Source organism: Tyto alba, unplaced genomic scaffold (genome assembly GCF_018691265.1).
Source record: "Tyto alba isolate M040663 unplaced genomic scaffold, T.alba_DEE_v4.0 Super-Scaffold_1, whole genome shotgun sequence".
Taxonomy (NCBI): Eukaryota; Metazoa; Chordata; class Aves; order Strigiformes; family Tytonidae; genus Tyto; species Tyto alba.
Genome location: NW_024881261.1, coordinates 19,865,890 through 19,888,507, shown reverse-complemented (window position 1 = coordinate 19,888,507; position 22,618 = coordinate 19,865,890). Strand labels below are relative to the sequence as shown.

The 22,618-nt window shown below is 41.5% G+C and overlaps 2 protein-coding genes across 3 annotated transcripts; one reads left to right on the top strand and one right to left on the bottom strand.

Annotated features, from left to right (window-relative positions):
* Positions 1-867: 867 nt before the first annotated feature.
* LIPA (lipase A, lysosomal acid type) lies at positions 868-15,359 on the bottom strand. Its single transcript, XM_042789432.1, has 9 exons — positions 14,906-15,359; positions 12,985-13,105; positions 8,929-9,127; positions 8,415-8,524; positions 7,670-7,806; positions 6,055-6,201; positions 4,758-4,829; positions 3,620-3,691; positions 868-2,853 (listed from the first exon to the last, which is right to left on the bottom strand). Exons 1-9 carry the CDS (start codon positions 15,008-15,010, stop codon positions 2,620-2,622), a joined length of 1,197 nt encoding a protein of 398 aa, XP_042645366.1. The 5' UTR covers positions 15,011-15,359; the 3' UTR covers positions 868-2,619.
* LOC104363230 (interferon-induced protein with tetratricopeptide repeats 5) lies at positions 14,261-22,353 on the top strand. 2 transcript variants are annotated; one of them, XM_033001783.2, is made up of 3 exons: positions 14,261-14,693; positions 18,150-18,259; positions 20,894-22,353. In XM_033001783.2, exons 2-3 carry the CDS (start codon positions 18,255-18,257, stop codon positions 22,329-22,331), a joined length of 1,443 nt encoding a protein of 480 aa, XP_032857674.2. In that variant the 5' UTR covers positions 14,261-14,693; positions 18,150-18,254; the 3' UTR covers positions 22,332-22,353. The 2 variants fall into 2 exon arrangements, with proteins under 2 accessions (XP_032857674.2, XP_032857675.2); XM_033001784.2 differs by lacking the exon at positions 14,261-14,693 and adding an exon at positions 15,498-16,177.
* Positions 22,354-22,618: the final 265 nt, after the last annotated feature.

Sequence of the window (22,618 nt, the reverse complement as noted above, 5' to 3'; positions counted from 1 at the left end):
CACCAAGTATGTAAGATCTGCTTTGAAAAATGTACCATTCATTTGCACTCTTGACCTAAGACCAAGCTTCTTGCTCTTCTGCTCTATGTTCAGGGTGTCTTATTATGTACGTTTCTTTCCACTGACACCACTCCAAGTTTGTGTCACGCATCGCTTCTAACTTTAGCAAGCCAGGGGGAGCACAGCAGTTCACAATTCCCACAGCCATCCCTGCTCCAGCAAAGCAGAGAAGCTCCATAATGGCTTTTGTGTAAAGCTTCCACCATTCTGGCTTTATTTCCAGGAACACTGGGAGTTCACCAGCTGACAAAGCCGGCAACACACAGGGTTTAATACACCCTGCTATCCTGACTGCACATCTACTGTATTTAGAATGTACAGGAAGGTGCAGCCTGAGCATATTTATTACTGAAGATGACAAAGGTCAAAACCTGGGTCAAACGTACCACAGAAAGGCTAGTTCCCTGCCTTACTATGTGGTTAGATGCTATTCATGAGATTACCAGACAGTCCGTTAAGCAATCCGCTTACCCAAGGTTTAAGAATGTGATACAAGAAGCTTTACACCATGTCAGTGATTTGAAAGGAGCCTCACATGGAGGCTTAGAAAATTACTCCGTCTTGTGAGCAGTTATTTACAATTGGCATCTTAAAAGTCTCAGAGAAGTCCCCGAAAACAACATGAAAGGCCTCTTAGGCTTACAGAAATCCTCTTTCAGGACAAAAGTAAAATGGAAGCTTACTTGGCTATTTTACTTCTTTATTGTACTTGTTCTAAGGATGAATAGTTGTGAAAAGCAGACTCAGCTTTCTGGATTCTGTCCCAAAAGTTCGCATACATTCATGAAACAAGTGAAACACAACACATTGCTCTGACCCCCAAGCAGGTCTCATGTTTATTGAGATATCTCAAGCTTAATAAACATGATGCACATGGCTCTTAATGTATCACATACCCTCACAACTGCTAAGTTAGACACTTTGGATTCCTACAGAAACTTCTTTTCAGCACAACCAGGTGTAGCAAACATGGCTGCTACAAACACAAAGCAAATTAGAGGTCCTGCTAAGAATTGCAACTGAAATATCATTAAGCACTTTTTCTTTAAACAAAGCCTGAGGATTCCCTGAGTCTGAATTAGGAATAAAACAAATGAAACAAGCAAATTGTAATTTATGGCTTATGCATCTTTTTGCCCCGCCCCCCCCCCCTTTTTTTTTTTTTAACGTAAAAAGTTTGCCTCAGTTTAAAATGCACTATTTTCTATATCATGTAGAAAAGGGGGTTTATCCTGTTGGGATTACTGACGGAAATCTGGGTTGAATCCAACCATGGCACAGAAATTATCATCTGGACCGAGGCAACTGACTCTGGAGATTGTTCATACATCTATATTTGGAACTTCTGTGCAATTCAGAGGAGCCTAGGTCCTCTGCGTAGTCAATGGAAAGAGCAAGGCACCTATACAACAGACAATTACAGCTCCAAAGTCAGACCCCTGAAGCAGATGTGAATCCTCTCCCCCCATTAAATGGGGGCTTAGCCCCATTTTAAAGTGGAAACTGAGACAAATGGAAACTTCCGTTAATACTGCCAGGCTTCAACAGGTTGTTATACAGTTCCTGAACACAATGGTGGCAAGCACCACATAAGCAACTAAGTAAACAGATCTTCAAAGCAGCAGAGGATTAAGGGGAAAAATCCAAGCAAATTAAGTCATTCAAGCCATAGAATTAATGCTTTGGCTCTTCCCTCGCCAGTAGTATACTGGGGGATCTTGTTTTCTAGTGGTCAGTGCAAAAAAAACCAAAACATGAGTATGTTATATCATTCTCCTTGAAAGCCATAACATATTGACAAAACTAACTGAAAGTGTTATTTCTTTTAACCGCGTCTCTTGTTCCAGGAATCTGCAAGGACAAATAATGATCCTTATCCATACCTGGTACATGAAACATTAAACGTTTCAGGGACTACATGAAATCAAGAAAAATGCAGCAATGAATCAGTGCCAAAATAGGAGATTTCAACTGACAGTGGTGATCTTCTCTGGCTTTATGACAGTTCTTCTGGGCAATACTGAAAAATAAAGTAATCTGATCTAGCCAGCTTGTATGTGATGGCTAAAATAATAATGCAACAAAAAGTCACTAAGTGCTTTTTAAAGTACCAGCACCACATGGGTTTCCACAGTACAAGGAGTACTTCTGAAAGGTACTCAGAAATGGCAACACACTCAGAAATGGCAATGTTTTATGCACAGTGAAATACTTATTGTTTTAATTGTCAAGTACCTGATGTGCTGAATGTACTAACTTGTCTTTCAGACATGTCATTAAATTTATATCCACATGGCATACTACTTTAATGCAAAGTCACACTGCTGTTTTTTGAGTACCATGTCACTGTGTGCAAAATCAGCAGCATACAATGAGGACTTCTGCAGGAGAGAGAAATAATACTGAGAAAAACAAACCAAATATGAATCCAATTCAGTAGTCATTGCTGGCATTTTAAAAATGCATCATAAATAAACAATGTGGGATTATTGCCAGAAAAGCATATGTTCAAAAAAGACAAATTCCTGGGAAACTAATACTCTGAAATACCATGCCAGTTTAGAGGTACTTCCTAACCATGTTAATTATTTCATTATACATGCGGTAAGGTGCATCAAGGCCCCAGATGAAATCCAAATGTTCCCATTCTGGAATGTTTTTGTGGTAAACCAAGTTTGTGATCTGAGTGAGCAGCATAGCAACATCCTTTGGGTCTGCCAGCCAGTCCTGTCCACCAGTCCATACTGCGGTTGGTACAGTCATTTCTTTTATTTTGTAGAAAGGGGGAGTGGACTGAGGAGGGAGAAAGTAAAAACAAAAGCATTAGAAAGAACACATCTTCAGTGTGATACAACACTGCAGTGTAACATACTAGCAAGTGCAAGAAGAATGTGTCAGATTCTCATTTTCTCTTCCTCTTTTGGGCAGAGATGGAGACAGGAGTCCTGATTCAACAGAAAATGTAACTCCAAAAGTGCTGCAATATTATAGCACGCATAGCCATAAAGATGTGGTCTGAGGAGTTTACAAGACAGCAGGGTAGCAGAAGTCTCAGAGAATGCATCCCATTCAAGTTATTTCTAAACCCTAATCAAATACTAAAAGTGATTGCTGCTCTGAAAGTATGATACTTCAACCCTTCCCAGTCACTAAAGTGACAAGGGGCAAAATATTTTTAGCATTGCTCACAGCAATTTAGAAACAAAGATGCATGGAGATTAAATAGGCTGAAGATAAGCAATACACATGCACTGACAGTCTATGCCTTATTGTGAGAAGTGCACTGAGATCTCACAAAGCGGGCAGGCAGAGCCACCCTCAGAAAACAGTATGCCATCACAACTTCGTATCCAAGCGTGGGCTCCATGCTGACTTAGGGCTACCTCAGAGCTCCATAGTCCTGTATTTATTTATTTATTTTTTTTAAAAGTCAGATCTCCAGTTGGTTACTGGGCAACACTAGTGCCTCTTTAGCATGCAGCATAAATACAACACCCAGAAAAGTGCCCAAGGACTCCTTTTGTGACACTCAAGAATTATATCCATAAAAGATGCTTACCTGATTGTAGTGAGCCATATTTGCAGCCTTGCTTCCCCAGTCATAAGCTTTGAGTTCCCCAGTCTTCACAGCCTAGAAATAAACAAATATGCACACATGCAAAGAACTGCAACACTTCAGTTGCAGAAATAAAAAAGTATAGGTCATCTGGAGAATTGGCAAAGGCAATTTACACAAGAAACAGTGAAATGCCAAGTATTAACACGGACAAGTGTCACTGCTTTGCCCAGTGTCACAGGAGGGGGAAACATTAACATTCAATACCATGAGACTTTGTTCCTTAAAATTTTGCACTCTTTATTAGCAACGGTAAGAAGGATTAAGGAAAACAGTTTAGTGGATCCAAAGCCAGGATGTGGCAGCTCCATGCTTGCTTCTGAAATATCTACCTTGCTGTCTAAATGTATATGAACACAGCATAAAGCCTTCTTAGAAAGCCTACTCTGTATGATTTACTGCCTATTATTTTCAGAAGCAGAAGTCTATGTAACAGGGACCTGGAAAAAATAAAAAGTCCTCACACATTTCTTTCCAAGGCAACACTTGAACAGCTATGTACAGCAGAGCACATTGCTTCTGAATAGATGACCAAGTCCAGTTACAAGATCACAAGTAGCATTGATCACTGCTTCCATGGCAAATGTCTTCTTGTATTTGTGAGCCTGCTGAGCAAGCTTCAGGCACAATAGGATCGCAGGCATGAAATCATGTATTGAGGTGAAATTCAAAATACGCTAATAAAATAGAAAATGAAGCCAAACAGAATAGAACAGAACAGAAACTCTGCTGCTTTTCACTGGCTAAAAATGTAACTTGTCATCAAAACAGGGTTTGCTGAAAGGTAAGCAAATACTTTTTACAGCATCTCTGTGTTATTCTGTTCTATTGTTTGTTGGCCTGAAGTACTTACAGTTAGCCCATCTTCAAAGAAATAGGGGAGACAGGTGAGCCACCGTAAATCAGTATCATCAAAGCAGCTGCAATGAAAAGCTGCTGTTCTGACAGTTGGCAGTTCCAGATTTTCACTTGGGCAATGCTACATATGTGTTTTGGCATCTTATTCCATTTAAATATCTGAGTCATCAATATTCTACAAACAAGCTAGAGTCACAGACATTTTAGATTCTGGAAACTCTACCTGGCTCCAGTGGATTATGTTTTGTACAGATGTCCCCGCAGGGCAGTGTGTTGAATATACATCCACTCGGCTCTGCAACAAGATAATTAGTGTGGTTAACTCCTCATGGTGCAACCATTGTTGTTTCTTGACCAACTAACAGAAAATTGTACATACCTCTAAAAACTGTTATAAATAAAAGTTAACTGGAGCCATATATACAGATGAAGTAAAAGGTTCAAATGTTTTGGAGATTACTTACAATTAACTGCAGTACTTTAAAGCTGAACTTTAAACCTGATAATGATATCCCTTAAGCGTTTTTTGTATATTCAGAAAATCTTTTGAAAAGTGCTAGTATAGTAAGAATTGGAAGCACATTAGTATTTGATGGACCTCCAGAGACACTTTGCATTACTCTACATTTAAACCAGTAATTGCCAATCCAAAGTGATTCAGAATTTTATACATTTTAGTATAAAATGTTTAGAAGTTAGAGTTTAGAAGTATAAGATACCCAGGGGAAACTTAAATCCTAGCAGAGAAAAAAATATTATCCACCATTAAAGACATGAAAACCGTATGCACTGGACATGAAAACATCAAAAAACTGCACTTTCATCTTGTTATAAAATACAAAAAAAACCGTACATTTTTGCCCACAGAATTGTGGAAAAAAATAATGCTATTTCTATCTCACTCCAATAAAAAAAATCCCCAGCCTTCATCCACCCGAGGATAAACTGATATCAGCTTTTACTGATTTCAGGGAGTTAGAAACACTTTAAGAAGCGTTATGGAAAAAGGCAGTCTCACACCAATTGCTGTCAGCTATCTTACACATAACAAAAGAAGTCCTATGAACAAGTCCTTTGGAACTAGAACCACAAATGAAGCCAGAAGCATGGTCAGAAATTTGTCCCAGAGAAAATAATTGCGCATGTCCACCAAGAGACCAAAGAACTTCAATAGTTCTCTTGAAAATGATTGAAAACTTTATCTTTATTCCTCACTTCCTTGCAAAAGGAATGAAATACTTGCACCATCATATTAATTCACTTCTCTTACCCACTCCCCCCAACAGATCTAAAATACTGTATTTTAGCCTTCCAGTAACATTTTAAAAGGTTAATTCTATCCATTTAAACTGGGCAACTACACCTATACCAAGGAAAGATATTCATCCAAACCCAGTATGATGAAGGCGGCATTAGGTTTTTTTCTAATGACATGTAAACAACAGTCAGAACAATGATACACAGTCAATACTGTGTTAGAGTTCACAGTAACTCTGCTATTAAAAGTCACCAAAACATACCATGTTCAAGTTTCTCTCATTAAAACCACACAGAAGAAAGAATATGTTGCCGCAAAGGTCATCAAGTATTCTGTGAGTGCAAACATGAGTAGCAAGCCACTTCAGCAAAGAGTTCTGAGGGAGGAATTGTTTCTTTCCAAACATGTCCTGCAAAATAACAAACGCATAAGACAAACATGTAATTGTATAGAATAACTTGGCTTTAGTTTTTAAACTACAATATTCTTGATGTAATTATTTCCATTTGCACTCGTGACTGGTGTGTCCTATGAAAATGATTTATCTCCTTATCAGCCTCACTTACAGTGCAATGGGAAGGCCATGGTTAGTGCTTCTGCTACAAATGATACAGTCCATTACCCCCACAAAAGGTATGTGGGAACTGGGACCATCATTAAAGAACTCTAAACCTAACCTCAAATTCTAATCAGTTTTAAATTCAGTATTTTATAGGAGTTCTACACAGCTACTTGTCACCAGAATCGTTCAAGGCTAAAAATATTTTAAGCTGCATCTGCCAATGTTAAATGGCTTTATACTGTCATCTTCCTTAATTCAAACCATGTAAGTAAAACAAATTGCATGAACTGCGATGGCCACTTCCTATTCATGAGTATTTTCAAAATTTTACAAGGATTTGAAAATGGCCTGCTGAGCACTTCCTTAAAAAGTGACACAGCTCTTTAAAGATACAACTGACTTGTGGGTTTGTGGCTGTCACGTACTTCTGCACTCTGGGTTTTTTTTGCAAGTCACCATGAGAATCAGGTTCCTCAGCACAACACGAGCATCTGCACAGGGCACTGATCAGCCACTGTCCCCATTAGACAAAGTCCATTAAACAAGGAACAGGAGACCACCGTTGTTAGTATCGCTTCTAGGTATCTGCCTGTGGAGCAGGGAACTAATACTGCAAACAGACATGCATTAAATCTGTACAAGGTACATTAGAGAAGGGTTTATCTCACAGAACAAACAGCTGTGTGTGGGAATCTCCACGGGTGGTGGAAAGAAAAGTGATGGTTAAAAATGACACATAGCAGGTTGTTCACAATGTCTGACTGCAGGCACTTACTGCAGCCTGCTAGTTTACCTACGTTCCCTTTGATATTAATGGGGAAAGGTAAACTCCTCCACAGAATGACTCACAGCATCTAAATAAAGCTGCTGCTCTTAATCACCCTCTGAAGGATCCTCTTCTGATACAAAATGGTTAATTGTGAAACAAATCTGTTAAAAGTTCATGACAATTCAAAAGTATTCTGCATAAAGCTATCATATGACTCTTCTAAACCAGACCAACTATTTCATTAATCATGTGATTTCTGTAGCGTAAACTCTAAAAACATGTAAATAGAAAACCACAATTTCATTTCATCTATTAAGTTCTAATTGTAAAATACTACTTTAAACTGATGCAAACTGTCTCATTAGACAGCAGTAAAGCCAGAGAAGTCACTGCTTACTTCCATAGCATTATTATGGAAAAACTGGCACAGTATCCTTGTCAAACATGTTAATCTAATCACAGCTATTAATATTCTTTGCTATGCTGTTTTCAGCTAGAAAGAGAATCACCTCATTTGGCTTAAAATGTTTACACTCAAATACAAACCTTGAGCAGCAGGTCAGGAAAGGTTCCCAATTTTGCCAGAGGGCTAGTTGCAAACTTGACTGTAGCTACTGGTGCCAAGGCAAAGAACATTTTGATTTTCTTAGCCAGCTGTGGCAAAGTTGAAAAAGCAATGAAAGCTGTAAATAATATGAGAATAATTAACCATACTCACTGACACAATGTAGATGAGAATTTTACTTATGCTGAGTGTGCACAAGTATTTTAGAATAATAGTTTGATTGTTGTCTCTAGGATCAGTTTAGATATTTTAAATTAATCTAGTTACTATGGTACACAAATTAAATTAGGCAAATCAGAAGGATCTGGTTTCTTCTGAAAAACAATTTCATGCTAACTAACCTAACACTCTTCCAGCTCTTTTTATCTGCAGGTCTAAAAGCACCTAAGCCAGGCCTTACCTACAGCAAAATATTCTGGAAATGGGAATCTTTGTTCTACATGTCTGATGATTCTAATTTTATGATACAAAGTTCATCAATTTATTTTAATAGAAACTGTACTGGTGGCTACCTGTGACTTCAATTTATCATTTCAACAGCTTCCCACTTTAAGTAAACACATAAAGTAAACACATTTCTTTTTAATGTTGATGGATATTCCAGGAAACAGCTAAAAACCAGAAGCAGTAGATTTCAAAAGCCCTTTTTCATCATTAAACCACATATGTGGAACTCAGTATCATTTCAAACACAACATATTCTAACGGATGCTTTTTTTCACATACCCATTGTGGTGCCCTGTGAATGGCCAATGTAAAATAGTTGTTCCTGGCTGGTCTTCTTCAAAATAAAGTCCACTGAAGCTGGAATGTCATACTTAGCCATTTCATCAAAGCTACAAAGCAAAGATAAAAAGTCAGTTGTGTAAGTAAAGTTATCAGTGTGGAACAGCTGCACAGAGCTTTACTGTACTTATGTACAAGCTCATTTGCCTGGACATAAAGAAAAGCTTCCTTTGGATAAAGCAGAACACTCTGGTGATTGAGTCCTCACACCAAGCACCGGTGCAAGCAGTCAGCATTCTACTGACCACGTATGAAGGCTGCCTCAGGACACTATATTGACCATAAAACTCCCCTTTACTGCCTCTACATATGTGACAGCACACATAACCAGGAAAAAAAAAAAAAAAAGATCTTGTACAATCACAATGTGACTGAACTGAGATGATGAGTGAGGAGAGGAAGAGAAGCCTGACTGCAAACAGCATGTGTAGTTTCTCTAGCAAGACATGGATACCTGAAAACCCAGAATTCTTCTTGCTTCACTGTGAAGTGTGTATGTTTCCTGGACCAGGTGTTCCCTCTGCTGTTTCCCAGCCATACATCATAGCCAGCATCTGCCAGCATAAAGCCAAGGCTGTTGTAATCCAAATTTGTGATCCAGTTGCTGGCATCTGCAAGCAAACCATGCTGCAGAAACACAGCAGGCCTTGGACCTGAAAAATTAAGCATTTATCAGAGTTTCCTCATTAGCTGGAATTGAATACCTAAGAAGAATTCAAGTGAGTTACTCAAAGTCTGCTTTAGATTTGCACTTTGAATATTTAATCTACTTAACCTACAAAGATTAGCAATTTCTATAACATTCATAGTGCCATGAAATCACAGCAATTTTTTACCATTAAGAATTTTAAATTAGCAATTTCTTAGCTTCCCAGCTAGAGCAAAAGACTCCTTAAAGTTCAAAACAGACAGCAAACATGCAATAAGCAAACATGACGAAAGCAGAAGCTACAAGAAAATTACAAGTAGCCCTTACAACTGTTTCAAGCTCACATACTCAGCAAAGTGGCCCAAGCACAGAGACAGCTTGTGACCCTTGCACTGCCTCTAAACCTGGGGAAGGCATTCTCATGTATATGCTACTGAGATCTTTGTTTTCCAGTTAAAACAATACCAAACTAGGGTGCTGAGCTGTGGACAAGTCTGCAACTTGCACTGACACCTTCTCTATGCAATCCCCTTCCATTACCAAAGTTCTGGCAGAACCTGGAGAGCAGTACAAGTAGCCAACAAGAGAATCTATTGTTTCAAAGGACTTTCTTCCCTTGACTTAAGAAGTTAAAAGAACCACAGTCAAGACATAAGTGGAGGAAGCCTCTCTCCTGACTTACCCATTTGGAAAAGGGAAATGACACCTTTGTGTGGAAGGTGCCTAAATCTGGAATATTGATTTTAAAAATTGAAGGTTTCTGCTTCTACACAAAGAAAATAAATTAGTCTATAATCCCTTAGAAGGAACATGACCTTCAGAAAATCCAGAGACCTGTCTCTGGATCTCACAAGTAGCACAGGTGGTTTTTAGTTTTGGTTTGGTTTTTTTTTGTTTTGGTTTGTTTTTTTTTCTGCTTTAACAACTGAAATCTGATAACATTGTAACTTTAGCTCAATGCCAGAGATAACTCAGGAATTTACCTCCTCCAATGAGACATCATTCTACTACAATACTAATGCAACACTTCCTCCATTGATAATTTAGACTTGGATCTTTCAGCAGAAACAGCCAAATCACAACTGTTTCAGTCACCTACACGTGGTAAGCAATATTCCACCCTCCTGTCAACCTTTATACGTGTGATGAGGAACCTTTTCAGTGCCCTTCACCCTTTTTGTTAAGAAAGCATGTGGCATACTGTCCCATACTGTGCCAAATTGGCACTGGGGACAGTACAGTTCAACACAACTGTTTACTCTGCTGCAGTAATACTTCATTGCCTTATGAACAGTGTGCAGGATTTTCAAGCCTAATGTTAAATTAGTTTTCAGTAATGTTCACTTTTAGCTTTGATACCTTCTTCCCTTCTACTAAACTCAGAACAACCAAATTGTGATTTGTGGAAGAACAGGCTCTCCTTAAACTGCAACCTGCATGTTTCATAACATAGGAAGGGAAAAACTGTTTATATTGTTTATATAATTTCTTATATTGCTTTAATGCTTTAATTCTGTTCCCCTATTAGCTTCCAATTTTTCCCAGTTCCTTTTTCACTTTGCCAGGCGGTCACCAGATCTGCACATGAATTGCACAGTCATATGACAAACTGACTTGTACAATAATAATTTTGTACCACCTCTGATTCTAAAAATCTCAGAGGGGAGTAAGAAAGGTACATCTTTAAACTACCCTTTCTGCTGTAAAACACTTTATTCTCTTCACTGCACTCCCAAGAAGTTGAAGACAGACTTATTTCCATGCCCTTCTTACCCATGCTATGCAGTTATTTTAGACTTTTAGTTAATACTAAAACTAAAAATCATTGATGTTTTGCTTCTAGGTTCTCTGAATGTTTTCCTTTTTCAGCTGAAAAAAAAAACCAAAAAAAACAAAAAAAAAAAAACAAAAAAAAACCTGCAGGCTTTGTTCCAAAACATCATGTGATACATAATTCCAAGGCATCCTATTCACATTATGCAGGTATTGCAAAAGAAGAATTATGGCATATATACGCTAAGTCAGCAGTTACTCATCATTGGTATCTTTCTGAGAAAAGATACCAAGTCTATAAAAACTTAAGATCAACATGAACTTTGGAATCTTCATTCTTCTAGGATATCATACTTCCCCAAATGTGCTCAGTAATCCTTGTTTTTAAAATTAAAGCACTTTGCAAAACGTGAACTTGGGGTCGAGGGTGTGTCAAGGGGAATGTGGAGAATTCCCACAGGTCAGGAAACTTCTGTTTGCTTATGTCATCAATGAAGGATTTGACAAAATCAACAGGTACAAAGGCACCCTGTCTTTTTCCCGTGGGCTTCTCTGAAGTTCTTAAGTACAAAGACACCTGCCAGGTTTGACTGGCCCCGTCCATGCACTGATTTTTACACAATCACCTTGTGAGCAACAGTGGACAGTGAAAACATCCTAATTCATACAAAACCAACAGATAAGGTCAGGAAGACTGTTGCTTGGCCTTTTGCAGTGGAGAGGGGTTTTCCACAGCTCTTGTTCATACCCAAGACTATAGAACAATCACTTATTCCTTCTGTGAGCTCCATGTTTTCACCTCTCATCCTAGTGTTTTTCAGTCCAAAGGGTTCTGAGGCACTCCTTAGAATACATACAGTTCCTATGCAAACAGGCTGCAGTTGTATGCATGTGATTGTCCGCAGGATCTTTTATAAGGGGTGGTGACAAGACTGATACCAAATTCAGCCACTGCTGTTCAAGTATGCTGGTAATTCCAAATGCAGTGCACAAGGATAGCAAGCCAAAGGCTATGTGTCTCTCCTTTTCCACATACATTGGTCGCATTTTTAAAGCATTCCATCATTCACTCCTTGCAAAAACCTTCACCCATATCATTCCCTTAAGATTCGGTTTATATTCCCCCATCCTTCCTCTCACCCACCTCCTCACCTGTACACCCCCTGCATCCTTTCCATGGTTTTCTACCAGCTTTCAACAATAATTCCTACAGCTTGTAACACTGCTTTGGTGGCACATGCCAATGTTCATCCCAGTCCCCCAACAAATCGCATCCATAAAACAACCTGGTCTAGGCTGAACTGTTTTCAGCTACCTGTTACATATCCTATTTTGCAATATAATTTTAAATGTGTTGTACTCAAGATGTTCTGAAGGGATTTTATCTCATTTATATCTATAAATATATATATATTTACCTATTTAAACAGCTGCATAAAATATGACACCCCAGTAGTATGCAGTATTGGTCTCGCTTGTACCTTACTGCAGAGGAATCTTCAGAGAGGTTAAAATTAACAAATGAATTCTTATTTTATGCAGAAACAAGCAGTAATTATTTTGTGAACATTTTAGTGGGAACTCTCGTAGTTTAGTTATATTTTACCAAAAGAGATATGTGAACTACCCCTACTTCTGAAAATGGTCCGGCATTTTTTACAAATGCATTTGTTATGAAGAAGCATTTTTAAAAATGGCGTTTGAAATAACCCAACAATGTTATAATTAACCTCTTTTCAAGAGACTTTATTACTTAAAAAACCCCAACAAATCTCAACACTTATCTTCCACTTTCTAGGAAATCCAAGACTCTCAGCCCCTCAAAAAAAATCAAACAATGAAGGGCTTGTACTAGTGTCACAAAAAGGCAATGCCAGGAAAACAGATTTCAAACTCCTCCCTTCCTTTACTCAAGTCACTCTACACGTGCCTAATCTATTTTGACCACAACATTCACCAATAAAACACTCTAACTGCATAGGTCATATAGTCTTTAATCTTCTTCTGGATTATTACAGGAGCAAAAGATTTATAAATTAGAGAGCTTTTCCATTATTTCCCATTTTTCCAAACAGACACAAATCTTACCTTTGCTTCTCTCATGGCCTTTTCTTCCATAAGGAATTCTGTTAACAGAAAGTATATACCCATCTTCTGTTGTCACTTCATACTCCTCACTAGGGTATCCCCTGAAGGTAATAATTTGACTCTGAAGAAAGAAAAGAAACAGCCTTGGAGTCACACTGCCAGCCTCCTCAGTTCATTAATATGTGCAGAGTACTCTGGATTCCTTTCAGAGACAGTGATGTGAGATTAAAGGATGTGGTAGGAATGTGACATACCACCTGCCTATTTGATGCAGGCAGGTTTTCTTATGAAACTTATCCCAGTACGGAGTCAGGAACTAGCCAGAGCACAAACCTTAACCTCGGAACGTGGGAGGACTCCCTAGATTGTCCCCATCCACTGTCATATTAGTTACTCACACGCTATTTACAGTGAGAGAAGAGACTGAAGTGTTGAAGAGGAGATTGTGATAACTGGGCAAAACAGCGAGATACAGATTTGGCAGAGAAAAATTGAAACTGTCTGCTTTCAAGGAAAGTGGTATCATTCAAGCAACAAACAAGTGAGGACAGAAAAAAGCCACTGGCTCCACAGTGGCATATGGAAGAAGGGGAAGGAAGACTTCATCTCTCCTGAAGGAAAAGGCTTCTTTAAAAATATTTCAGATTTATATCTGAACTTTATCCTGAATTCTCTGTTATACAGAGGACACAATCATGTTTGCGGAATGTGCTGAAATGAACCACAAACACATCAGCTTTAAAATACAGAGGTCACACTCTTCATATGTATGAGCTGCTGACATTGCCACCTTAGCTCATAGTTTTATGTGCCATTTATTGCTCACCTTTCTCCTCAAACCTTATGTTTGTTGCAGAGCTTTTCAGTGACTTTATTGACAAGCCAAACAGGGAAATAACAATAAAAAAACCACCCCCATTAAACACTATGATTCCATTAATAGGTTTATCTCCCATCTCTTATGTCTCAGGATTTATGTTACTTTCATTTGATGTAACTCCATTAAGACAGAGAACTTGTTATTTAATTGGTTTTATGACACCAACAGTGCCTTGAGAAAATGCAAGAAATGTAAGACGTGACTGGAATTCTGCTCTTAAGCTGCTGGGCAAGGAAGAGAAGGAATATTAAAGATGTATTTAAAAGAAATAGCATGATTAATTCAAACATCTACAGTGACATTAATCATCCAAAATTATTTTAAAGCTAAATTCAAATCAAATGCTATTAGCTTTAGACTAAATGACTATTGCCAGTCCTCGAAATGATATTTAGATGATACTGACAACTCAAGCACCTTTCTTATAAACCGTAAGCATTTCTAGAAGTATCTTCTTGCACATGTGAAAAAAAGAAACGGCACAGTTCAGATGGAGCAGAGGAAAGAGTAACTGATACCAGCTACTAACAGCAAATATTTTCTGGATTTGGCTATTGCAGAAGAAGGAGAATAAAGTTAAGAGAGTAAAACGCCAAAAGAGAAAACAAGCAGTCGTGGGTAAGAAGACGGGAACACTGCGCTAGCAGCACCGGTATGCTTCATAAACATGCGCTTTTCTAGCGGTTAAGAAAAAGAGTGTCCTGACCCTAACAAAAAACCCCACAGGTCTGGATAGGAAAATACGCGAGAGAATGACCAGCCAAGGCAAGAGGGGACCAAGAAGGACCTGGAAGGAGGAGCAGAGACGGACGACGCATAATCTGAAGGTGTAAGCGGCCGCGGGGCGACCAGTGGCTGAAGCCCCCCGGGGCTTTCGCCGCGGCTGCCGAGGGCGGGAGCCCCCGGCTTGCGCCCGCGGAGCGGAAAGGGGCCGCCCGCCGCCCCCCTGCGCCTCTGCTCCTCTCCTCGCCCCGTTACGACCCCGCGGCCACACCCGGCGACAAGTCTCGGGCACTCTTCCCTCGCCGCCGCGCCACTCACGATGTTCATGTTCGTCTCGGGGTCCACATTTCTCCTCCCTCTGGCGAACGCGCCCGAAGAGGCGATGCTCTGCAGCAGGAACGCGGCGACCACCAGGCCCCGCATCCCGGCTCGGCGGGAGGGAGGCGGGAGGTCCCGGCCCACCTCGGCGAAGAGGCACCCGGCACTGGGGCAGCGGCGAGCGGGGCCCCGCCGAGGCTGCTGTGCCGCCTCCGCCGGGCGCGGCGGCCGGCCCGGGGCCGCGTGACGGGGCGGGGCGGGGGCGGCCACGGTGCTGTCAGCGGCGGGGCGGCAGCCGCGGGCCGGAGGCGCGGTCCAGCCCCGGGCGGCTGAGCGAGCTGGACGCCCGGGGGTGTCCCGCACCCCTTCGCCCCTCCCGCTCCGGGTGCCTGCGGCCCGGCGGAGCCACCCGGCGGCGGGACGGCCCGCCCTCCGCACAGAGCCGCCGCCGCCGCCGCCGCTGCTGCTGCCGCGCCCCCGTGCGCCCGCCGCTCCCAGCGCGGATGAGCGCGGCGCGGCGGGAGGAGGGCGCTGGGCCGGCGGCGCTGCTCAGGCCATGCGGCGGGGCCTATCGGCGGCGGCCGCCGACCGGACCACCCCGCCGGGAGCCGCGGGGCGGGAGCCCGCCCGGGGGCGGCGGCCACCGGGCCCCGCGCAGCCCCTGGCCGCCGTTGCCTCTCCGTGCCGCCGGCCCCGCTTCGTCCGGCGGCGGGTCTGGGGTGCGCGGCCCTGGGCTGCCAGAGCCGGCGTGAGTCAGCGTTTCTCAACGAACACCTGCGTAGGCTTCCCCCCCCCCCCCCGCCTCCATTTTCAGAAATCTGTCAGCCCCGCGCACGGCGCCCATGATTGTTGCTTCCCAGCCGCGCCTCGTCTTCTGCCTCTGCCCCTTCGCTGAAGGCTCCAGAATCCTCACAGTGCCTCCCTGCGAGGGTGTATGCCATTTTCTGCTCCGGTCTCGCCGCAGAGCCGGCAGCAGGCTCCGGGAAGAAAGCAGCAGCCGCGGGGATGCTGCGCAGTGTGGTGAACGCCGGCGCCTGGGGAAGAGCCAGTCCTTTGTAAAGACTATGAAGCGTTGTCAGCAGTTTCTGTCATTCTTACACAAATAGATCATCTATCCGTCATCTTGGAGCATAGTCTAAATATATAAAAGCTAATACAAGTGGGCTTAAGTTACATGCAGGCACACAGTTCCGGCAGGGTCAGCATCACGGCTTGCAAATCTGTTTTATGTTCGTACTCTGAGACAACTAACTGGCACTGCATTGCATATCGGTAATTGCCCGGAGAAGCGTGTCTGTGCTCAGGGGATGCGTGACCAGGCTTGCAAAAACTTGGACCAAATTCAATCCTGTAACATAAATAGTTGTGTTACTAGATCCAGGTCCATAGCAGTATCCTCAGAATACAGAAACCTGGTACGAAATACACCGTGATAGAGCAGGAGTGTGTCAAGAAAAGAAGTGTTTCTGTTTATTTAGAAACCACTAAGATTTCAATTGAGAAATCATTGAAGTTTTCATAACATCCCATTGTTTTGATATATAGATACATCCCTTGGCACAGGTGACACTGTGTGACCCTTTGCATTCCTGGATCCCATTTCTTAGGGTCATTTGGTTTTAAAGAACTTGCGTAGCAAAAGTAATGCTCAGTGATTCACTTGGGTTTTCTGTCAAATTAACTATAGGGTACTCTGCCTCCTGGGCGAAACCCCAAGTTATAAAATGCCACAGCTGCTGCTGTCAAACATAGTAATTAGATGTTAAACTAGGCTAAATTGAAACCAGCATAAAATAGGCTTTTTTAAGTGATCCTGTCATTTGCTATGTTTTAGTTCATTTACATTATTTTACTAGTGAAAACTGCATTTCATGCAATTGTTTGGCTGGGCTAATGATACCAGGGGAGAATTCTTTGTCAGCCTGTATCCATTTCAGCTCCAAATAAATATACATATGTGAGTTTTCTCCTTAAAATGTGTAGATATTTTGAAGCCATTCCCTATTCTTATATATGTACAGAACAGTCAAGTACACAAAGTCTTTGTATTAAACATGAATGCCGTTGTTGTTTCCAGCCCATTTCTGGACAAGTGTTTTCCAAGGAGCTCTAGCATGTGCTGCTATGCAACACAGCTCTCCCTGACACCAGTCAGCCCGGCTGCAGCTTTCCCTGAAGTGAAAGCAGCAGGGCTGTAGAAGTATTTCTGAATTTTCCTGTTCTGTGCCAAGTAAGCTACAAAGATGGCTGCAGAAAGGCATTGCATAACTATTCTTTTACTTTCACTTACTCTGTTTTAAGCACTTTCCTGCACTTACTTTATTCAATGTGCATTTGTATCAAACCAAAGCATATAGATGCAGCTACATTTGTAAAAATACAGATACCAGGGCAAATTTTTGCATTCCAGAAGGAAAATTCTTGCATTTTCCCATATGTACCAGGCTAGGTACCAAATAATATACTAAAGAAAAGAGTCACCTGGGACAGAAGCAGAGAACATAAACCCATAGATACTTAGTAGATTAATAACTCATTAGTGTCCACATTTGATTTTGGCCTTGCAGAAACCTTTTAAATACATTTCCCTACAACTACCTGCAACCTTTATTTTCCATAAACATGAATCTGTGGAGACACCCTAATCCTTTTTCCTTTCCAATTCACTGCCTCTTTTCACCACTTATCAAATACCTGATTGCCGGAATGTTGCATGCTACTCAGAGTAATAGCTGTACTAACACTTACCTTGAGCTCTGAAACATCAGCTCCAACAAAATAAACCCTCAGCACACACACACACACACAAACACTTAAATGAGACAGACACAAGAGGCGTGTTACTAAGGCTCTCCAACTTCTTGCAGAAACTAGTTCTCATATGTAAGACTGTTTTGTTTTTAAAAGAAAGGGAAAAGAGCGAAGGAGGGAAAGGAAGGCCTTATCCTGAAGAGTCACTGCCTGCATGGGCTGAAACTCCCCACACTTCTGGGAGCCTTCCCCAAGAGATCGCTTCTCATCGTAGATGCCTCTGGGTTTGAATAAAGTTAACGCTGGGTGTTATTAGGAGCTGTTGCCACATTCTCCACAACACAGTGTAATGCATGGCACCAAGCCAGGCTGGAAAAGGCAGTTCTGTGACTTGAAAGTTTCTATTCCCCTACTGGCAGCTGCTCCAGCTTCTTTTGCAGATTCATACATAAATTGAAGTTTCACTTTCTGGTTCTTCTTCATTTACTCACAGGTCACATGAGGGCTGGAGCACAATAAAGGAAAGTCGTAACAGCAGTGAGCCACAATCCTTTGGCTTTGAAGCTACCTTAAGACAAGTGATCGGAGAAGGAAAACCATGAGGTAAGTGAACAACCTGATCTCTGAAAGATGCATTTTTGCTGTGTCATGGGAAAATAGTGCTTAATATTTACATAGCTGTAAGCAGTGAGGGACTTTGGGGATCCAAAGAGCAGAAAATATTTTACAGAATATTTACTGGAAGAATCAAAATAATATAAGGGTGCTACTGAATATGGTAGTGTTATTGCTTCCCCATCAAGGGCCAGTCTGTCAACAGAACTGAGTCAGAAAAACTGTGTGCATGCAGTTCAGGGATGAAATCCAGGCTGCAGCTGTAGCTGGTGCCCTGCCAAATGGGTGCCTGGCACCAGTGTGCTTGGGAATTTACTTTTTGACCTCTACTACTGCAAGGACCAGCAAACATGGCAGTGCGCATTCCGGGCTGCAGCTCAAAGCGCAAGAAGGGGGTTACACTTTCTGAAGACTGTCACACATATGCAGAGGCACATACATGCACACACACACTCAACTAGGGCAAAACAAAGATGTTTATGATAACTTTAGAAACTACATCTACCAATTATGGGTTGAACTAAGCTAAACTGTATTTAATCTTCATCACAAATCCGGTTTTGTGACATTTATGAATATTCATTTTCCACAAATACCTTTCCCTGAATTACTCTCTGCTGTGGTTTTCAACCACGGATGTTTTCATGGTTCTCAGCTGAGGCAATAAAAAAATTCACACATTTCATCGTGAATTGAATGGGATTACTTAAATGCTTCAAGCTCTTCCTGCAATATTTTGGTGACTTGGGAACCAATATCTGTTCTTCTGTGGTATTCACCTGTAGCCAAAGGTTTCTAACAAGACAGTGATAAGAACTTGCTCTCACCTCCCCTTCATCCCAGAAGAACTGTAATTATCTCACATACAGCCTTCTAATTAGGAACTGTTGCTAATACCAATCAGAAACATCAGTTAGAGGAGATTGAGAAAGGCAAAAAAGACAAACTTAAGCACTAACAGCATTTATAAATGCCTTTTTTGCCTGATCTTCCTCCAGTACCTTTGTCAGGTGGTTTAGGTGGAAACTTGTATTCAGTGTCACTTTCTCCAGTGTCCTTCCCACTGTCCCAGAACCTGTAAGAATTGCTTCCCAATTCCTCTTTGATTTGCCTCCTCATAATTTCCCAGTCCTTGCACTCTTTTTTTTTTTTTTTTACCCAGAAGACATCTCCTCTTGTATATGATTTTGCAGTTGAGCAGCAGCACACATATGACACAGGCTGTTAGACCCTCCAGATTTTACAGGAGGGAGGGCAGAGAAGTCTTTCTAACAAAGAAGGATTTGGCTGAGAAGCCTTGGTTATAAAGTCATGCATAATTCCTACTTTAAGGGAGGACACAAGGTGGACTAAAGCCTTATCTCCTCTGCATTGTAAAGGTTTGTCCTTGATAGGTTGTCTGCACACACACACAGCAGCACAGGCAGGCAATGGCAGGAGGGGAAACCCAGATAACACCCTGCTCTGGCTGCTCCCTGCCTTGTCCCAAGAACCATCAGCCCATGCCCACGCACACAGGAGCACAGAGGCACAAGGGCAGCCGCAGGCTCCACAGTGCCCCAGTCAGGGACACAAACCTCCACCCAGCCCTCCCAGGGCTGCCCCAGGGGACCCTCAGCCCCCCAGACTGGGGGGACACCCAGCACCAGGGGTCCACAGGAATGCCTTACAGTCTGAACTACCTGGGAATATGGGACACGTTATGCGATGCAAGGAGAAGCATTTGGGGATCACGAAAGACATGGGATGTTTGAGGAGGGGACCAAAGGCAGGTAAATGAGGGATCTGGGTGATTTGGGAAGGAACAAATGTTGAAAAATAGGGAAGGATAAAGGGGTATTAAGGACCACTTGGGTGTAAACAGGGGCTGGTCGGTATGATTGTGTGTTTGTGTATCTGTCAGTAAGGGTGAGGCTTCTGAGAAGAGAGTGGATCCCTGACCAGCTCCTGGCTCTCCAAAGCCAGCTTCTACAGATACGTAGGGTCAGTGAGTGAGTGTGTGGTCTGTATCAGCACATGGAGTAGGGTTGCACCCACAGGAGGCTGTATGCCCAGGTGCCAGCAAGAGGGGAGACTGGTGGGATCTGGGAGCCAGCTACTGGATACATAAGTATAATCATAACATAAAAACAGTGCTATGGTCTAACACACAAGCATTTACAAATGCAGAAAACTAAAAATTAAATTTATAATCCAAAACATAAAATACACAGAAATACACAGGAGAAAGGCACTATATCACTTTATCTGTATTTTAGGGGAAGATTGTTGTTTGATTACCTCTTTTGTGTAGGCTTCAGCAATTGTTCCCAGCATAGGAAATATGTTCCTGAAATACAGAGGTGTGACAGCTTTACCATAGAGACTACTATGCCCTCTTTGACATCCAGACCACCAGCTCTGTCGCTGTGTAAGAGCTGCCCTCGTACACTCTCAAGGAGAATTACTAAAATAACTATTCAACTCCTTAGCCCTATGGTTTCCCACAGCTTTGGCTTGTTTGTTGACTAGTGGCACCAGCTGAGGCATTGCCTGCTTTTGAATTACATCATGCCTGGTTTAAAAACAAGAGTAGCAAAAAACAGATGGAGTATAAGTAAGTTTTTCTTTGATTTCTTCTAGTAATGTTTTCAATAATTCCTTGAAGAACTCCCTGCAGCAGCTAGAATGTCATTTTACATGGTCTTTGCTGAAGCAGGATGTGGATCTTGATGACCTAGAGGAAACAATAGGCGATCAGATAGAGTTTTTAATAAAAGACAGCATCACAGGTTATAATCTACTATCCTATGTATGCCACCTAAAGAATTCAAATGAAGAAGCCCTGAGAAATCTCCAAAAAGCTGAAGAAACAGTTAAAACAAATCATCCAGATGAAGTTGCCAGGAGAAGCCTTGTTACCTGGGGGAACTATGCCTGGATCTATTACCACATGGAGAGATATGAAGAAGCTCAAACTTATGTAAACAGAGTGGAAAACAGCTGCAAAAATCTTTCAAGTACTGCTCAATGGAAGATCGAGCTCCCAGAGATCTATGCTGAGCAAGGATGGGCATTATTAAAGTTTGGGAGAAAATACTATGAAAGAGCAAAGAATTGCTTTGAAAATGCTCTGAAGGATGAACCCAACAACCCAGAATTCAATGCCGGCTATGCAATAGCAATGTATCGTTTGGAAGCGTTTTTACACAGACAATGTGAAGATTTAAGCCTGTCCCTCCAGCCCCTGAAGCGTGCAGTGGAACTGAATCCAAAGGATACTTTCATTATGGCATTACTTGCATTAAAACTTCAGGACTTAAAGCAAGGTGATGAAGGCGTGAGATACATTGAGGCAGCAATGCAGAATAGCCCTGATCTTCCTTATTTCCTGCGATACGCTGCTAAATTTTACAGAAGGAAAGGAGAAGTGGACAAGGCATTGGAGATTTTGAAAAAGGCCCTAGCAGTGACACCAAAATCTGCCTTTTTGCATCACCAGATAGGACTGTGCTACAGAGCAAAGCTCTTTCAATTGAAAAAGAATACAAGATATCCACCTCGACAGCAAGTGGAAGAACTCGGCCGACTTTCCATTTTTCATTTTAAATCAGCGACTGACCAAAAGACAGTATTTTTTGCTGCCCATATTGACCTAGCAAACATGTATGCAGAACAAAAGAGGTATAAAGAAGCAAAAGAGACATTTCAGAAAGCATCTCAGATAAGTATTCTATCCTATGATGATAAACACGAATTCTACTACAATTATGGCAATTTTCAGCGTTTTCATATGAAATCAGAATCTGAAGCCATTAGGTATTACATAGAAGCACTGAAAATTGAAAAAGAATCTTATTATTTCCATAAGTGCAAAAGTGCTCTGAAGAAATTGATGGAACAGAGAATTCAGGGAGGTGCAGGAGATGCAAAGGATTTTGGCACACTTGGATTCATTCATAATCTAAGTGGTGAAAAACATGAAGCAATTGAGTGCTATGAGAAAGCCATTGCATTGTGTCCCAACAATGAGGAATATCTGAGTGCACTATGTGAGCTACGACTGTCCATCTCAAGCTAAAGATCCCAAAAATCCTTCACACACACAGCAAAAAAAAAAAAAAAAAAAAAAAAAAGCCCAAGCACTTTTCAACAGGCTCTCAAAACACTTTTTTTTTTTTTTTTTTTTTTTTTTAAGGTTGAAGATATAACCAGATGAAACATCTGGTGGCATCACTTTCTGGTGATAATGTAGAAACTAGAGATGATGATTGCTCATCTGTTTGTTCATTCACCAACAGATAGTAATGCTAACACTGGTATAAAGTTTGTGTTTAAATGACCACCTGTAAAACACAGATCTACTGA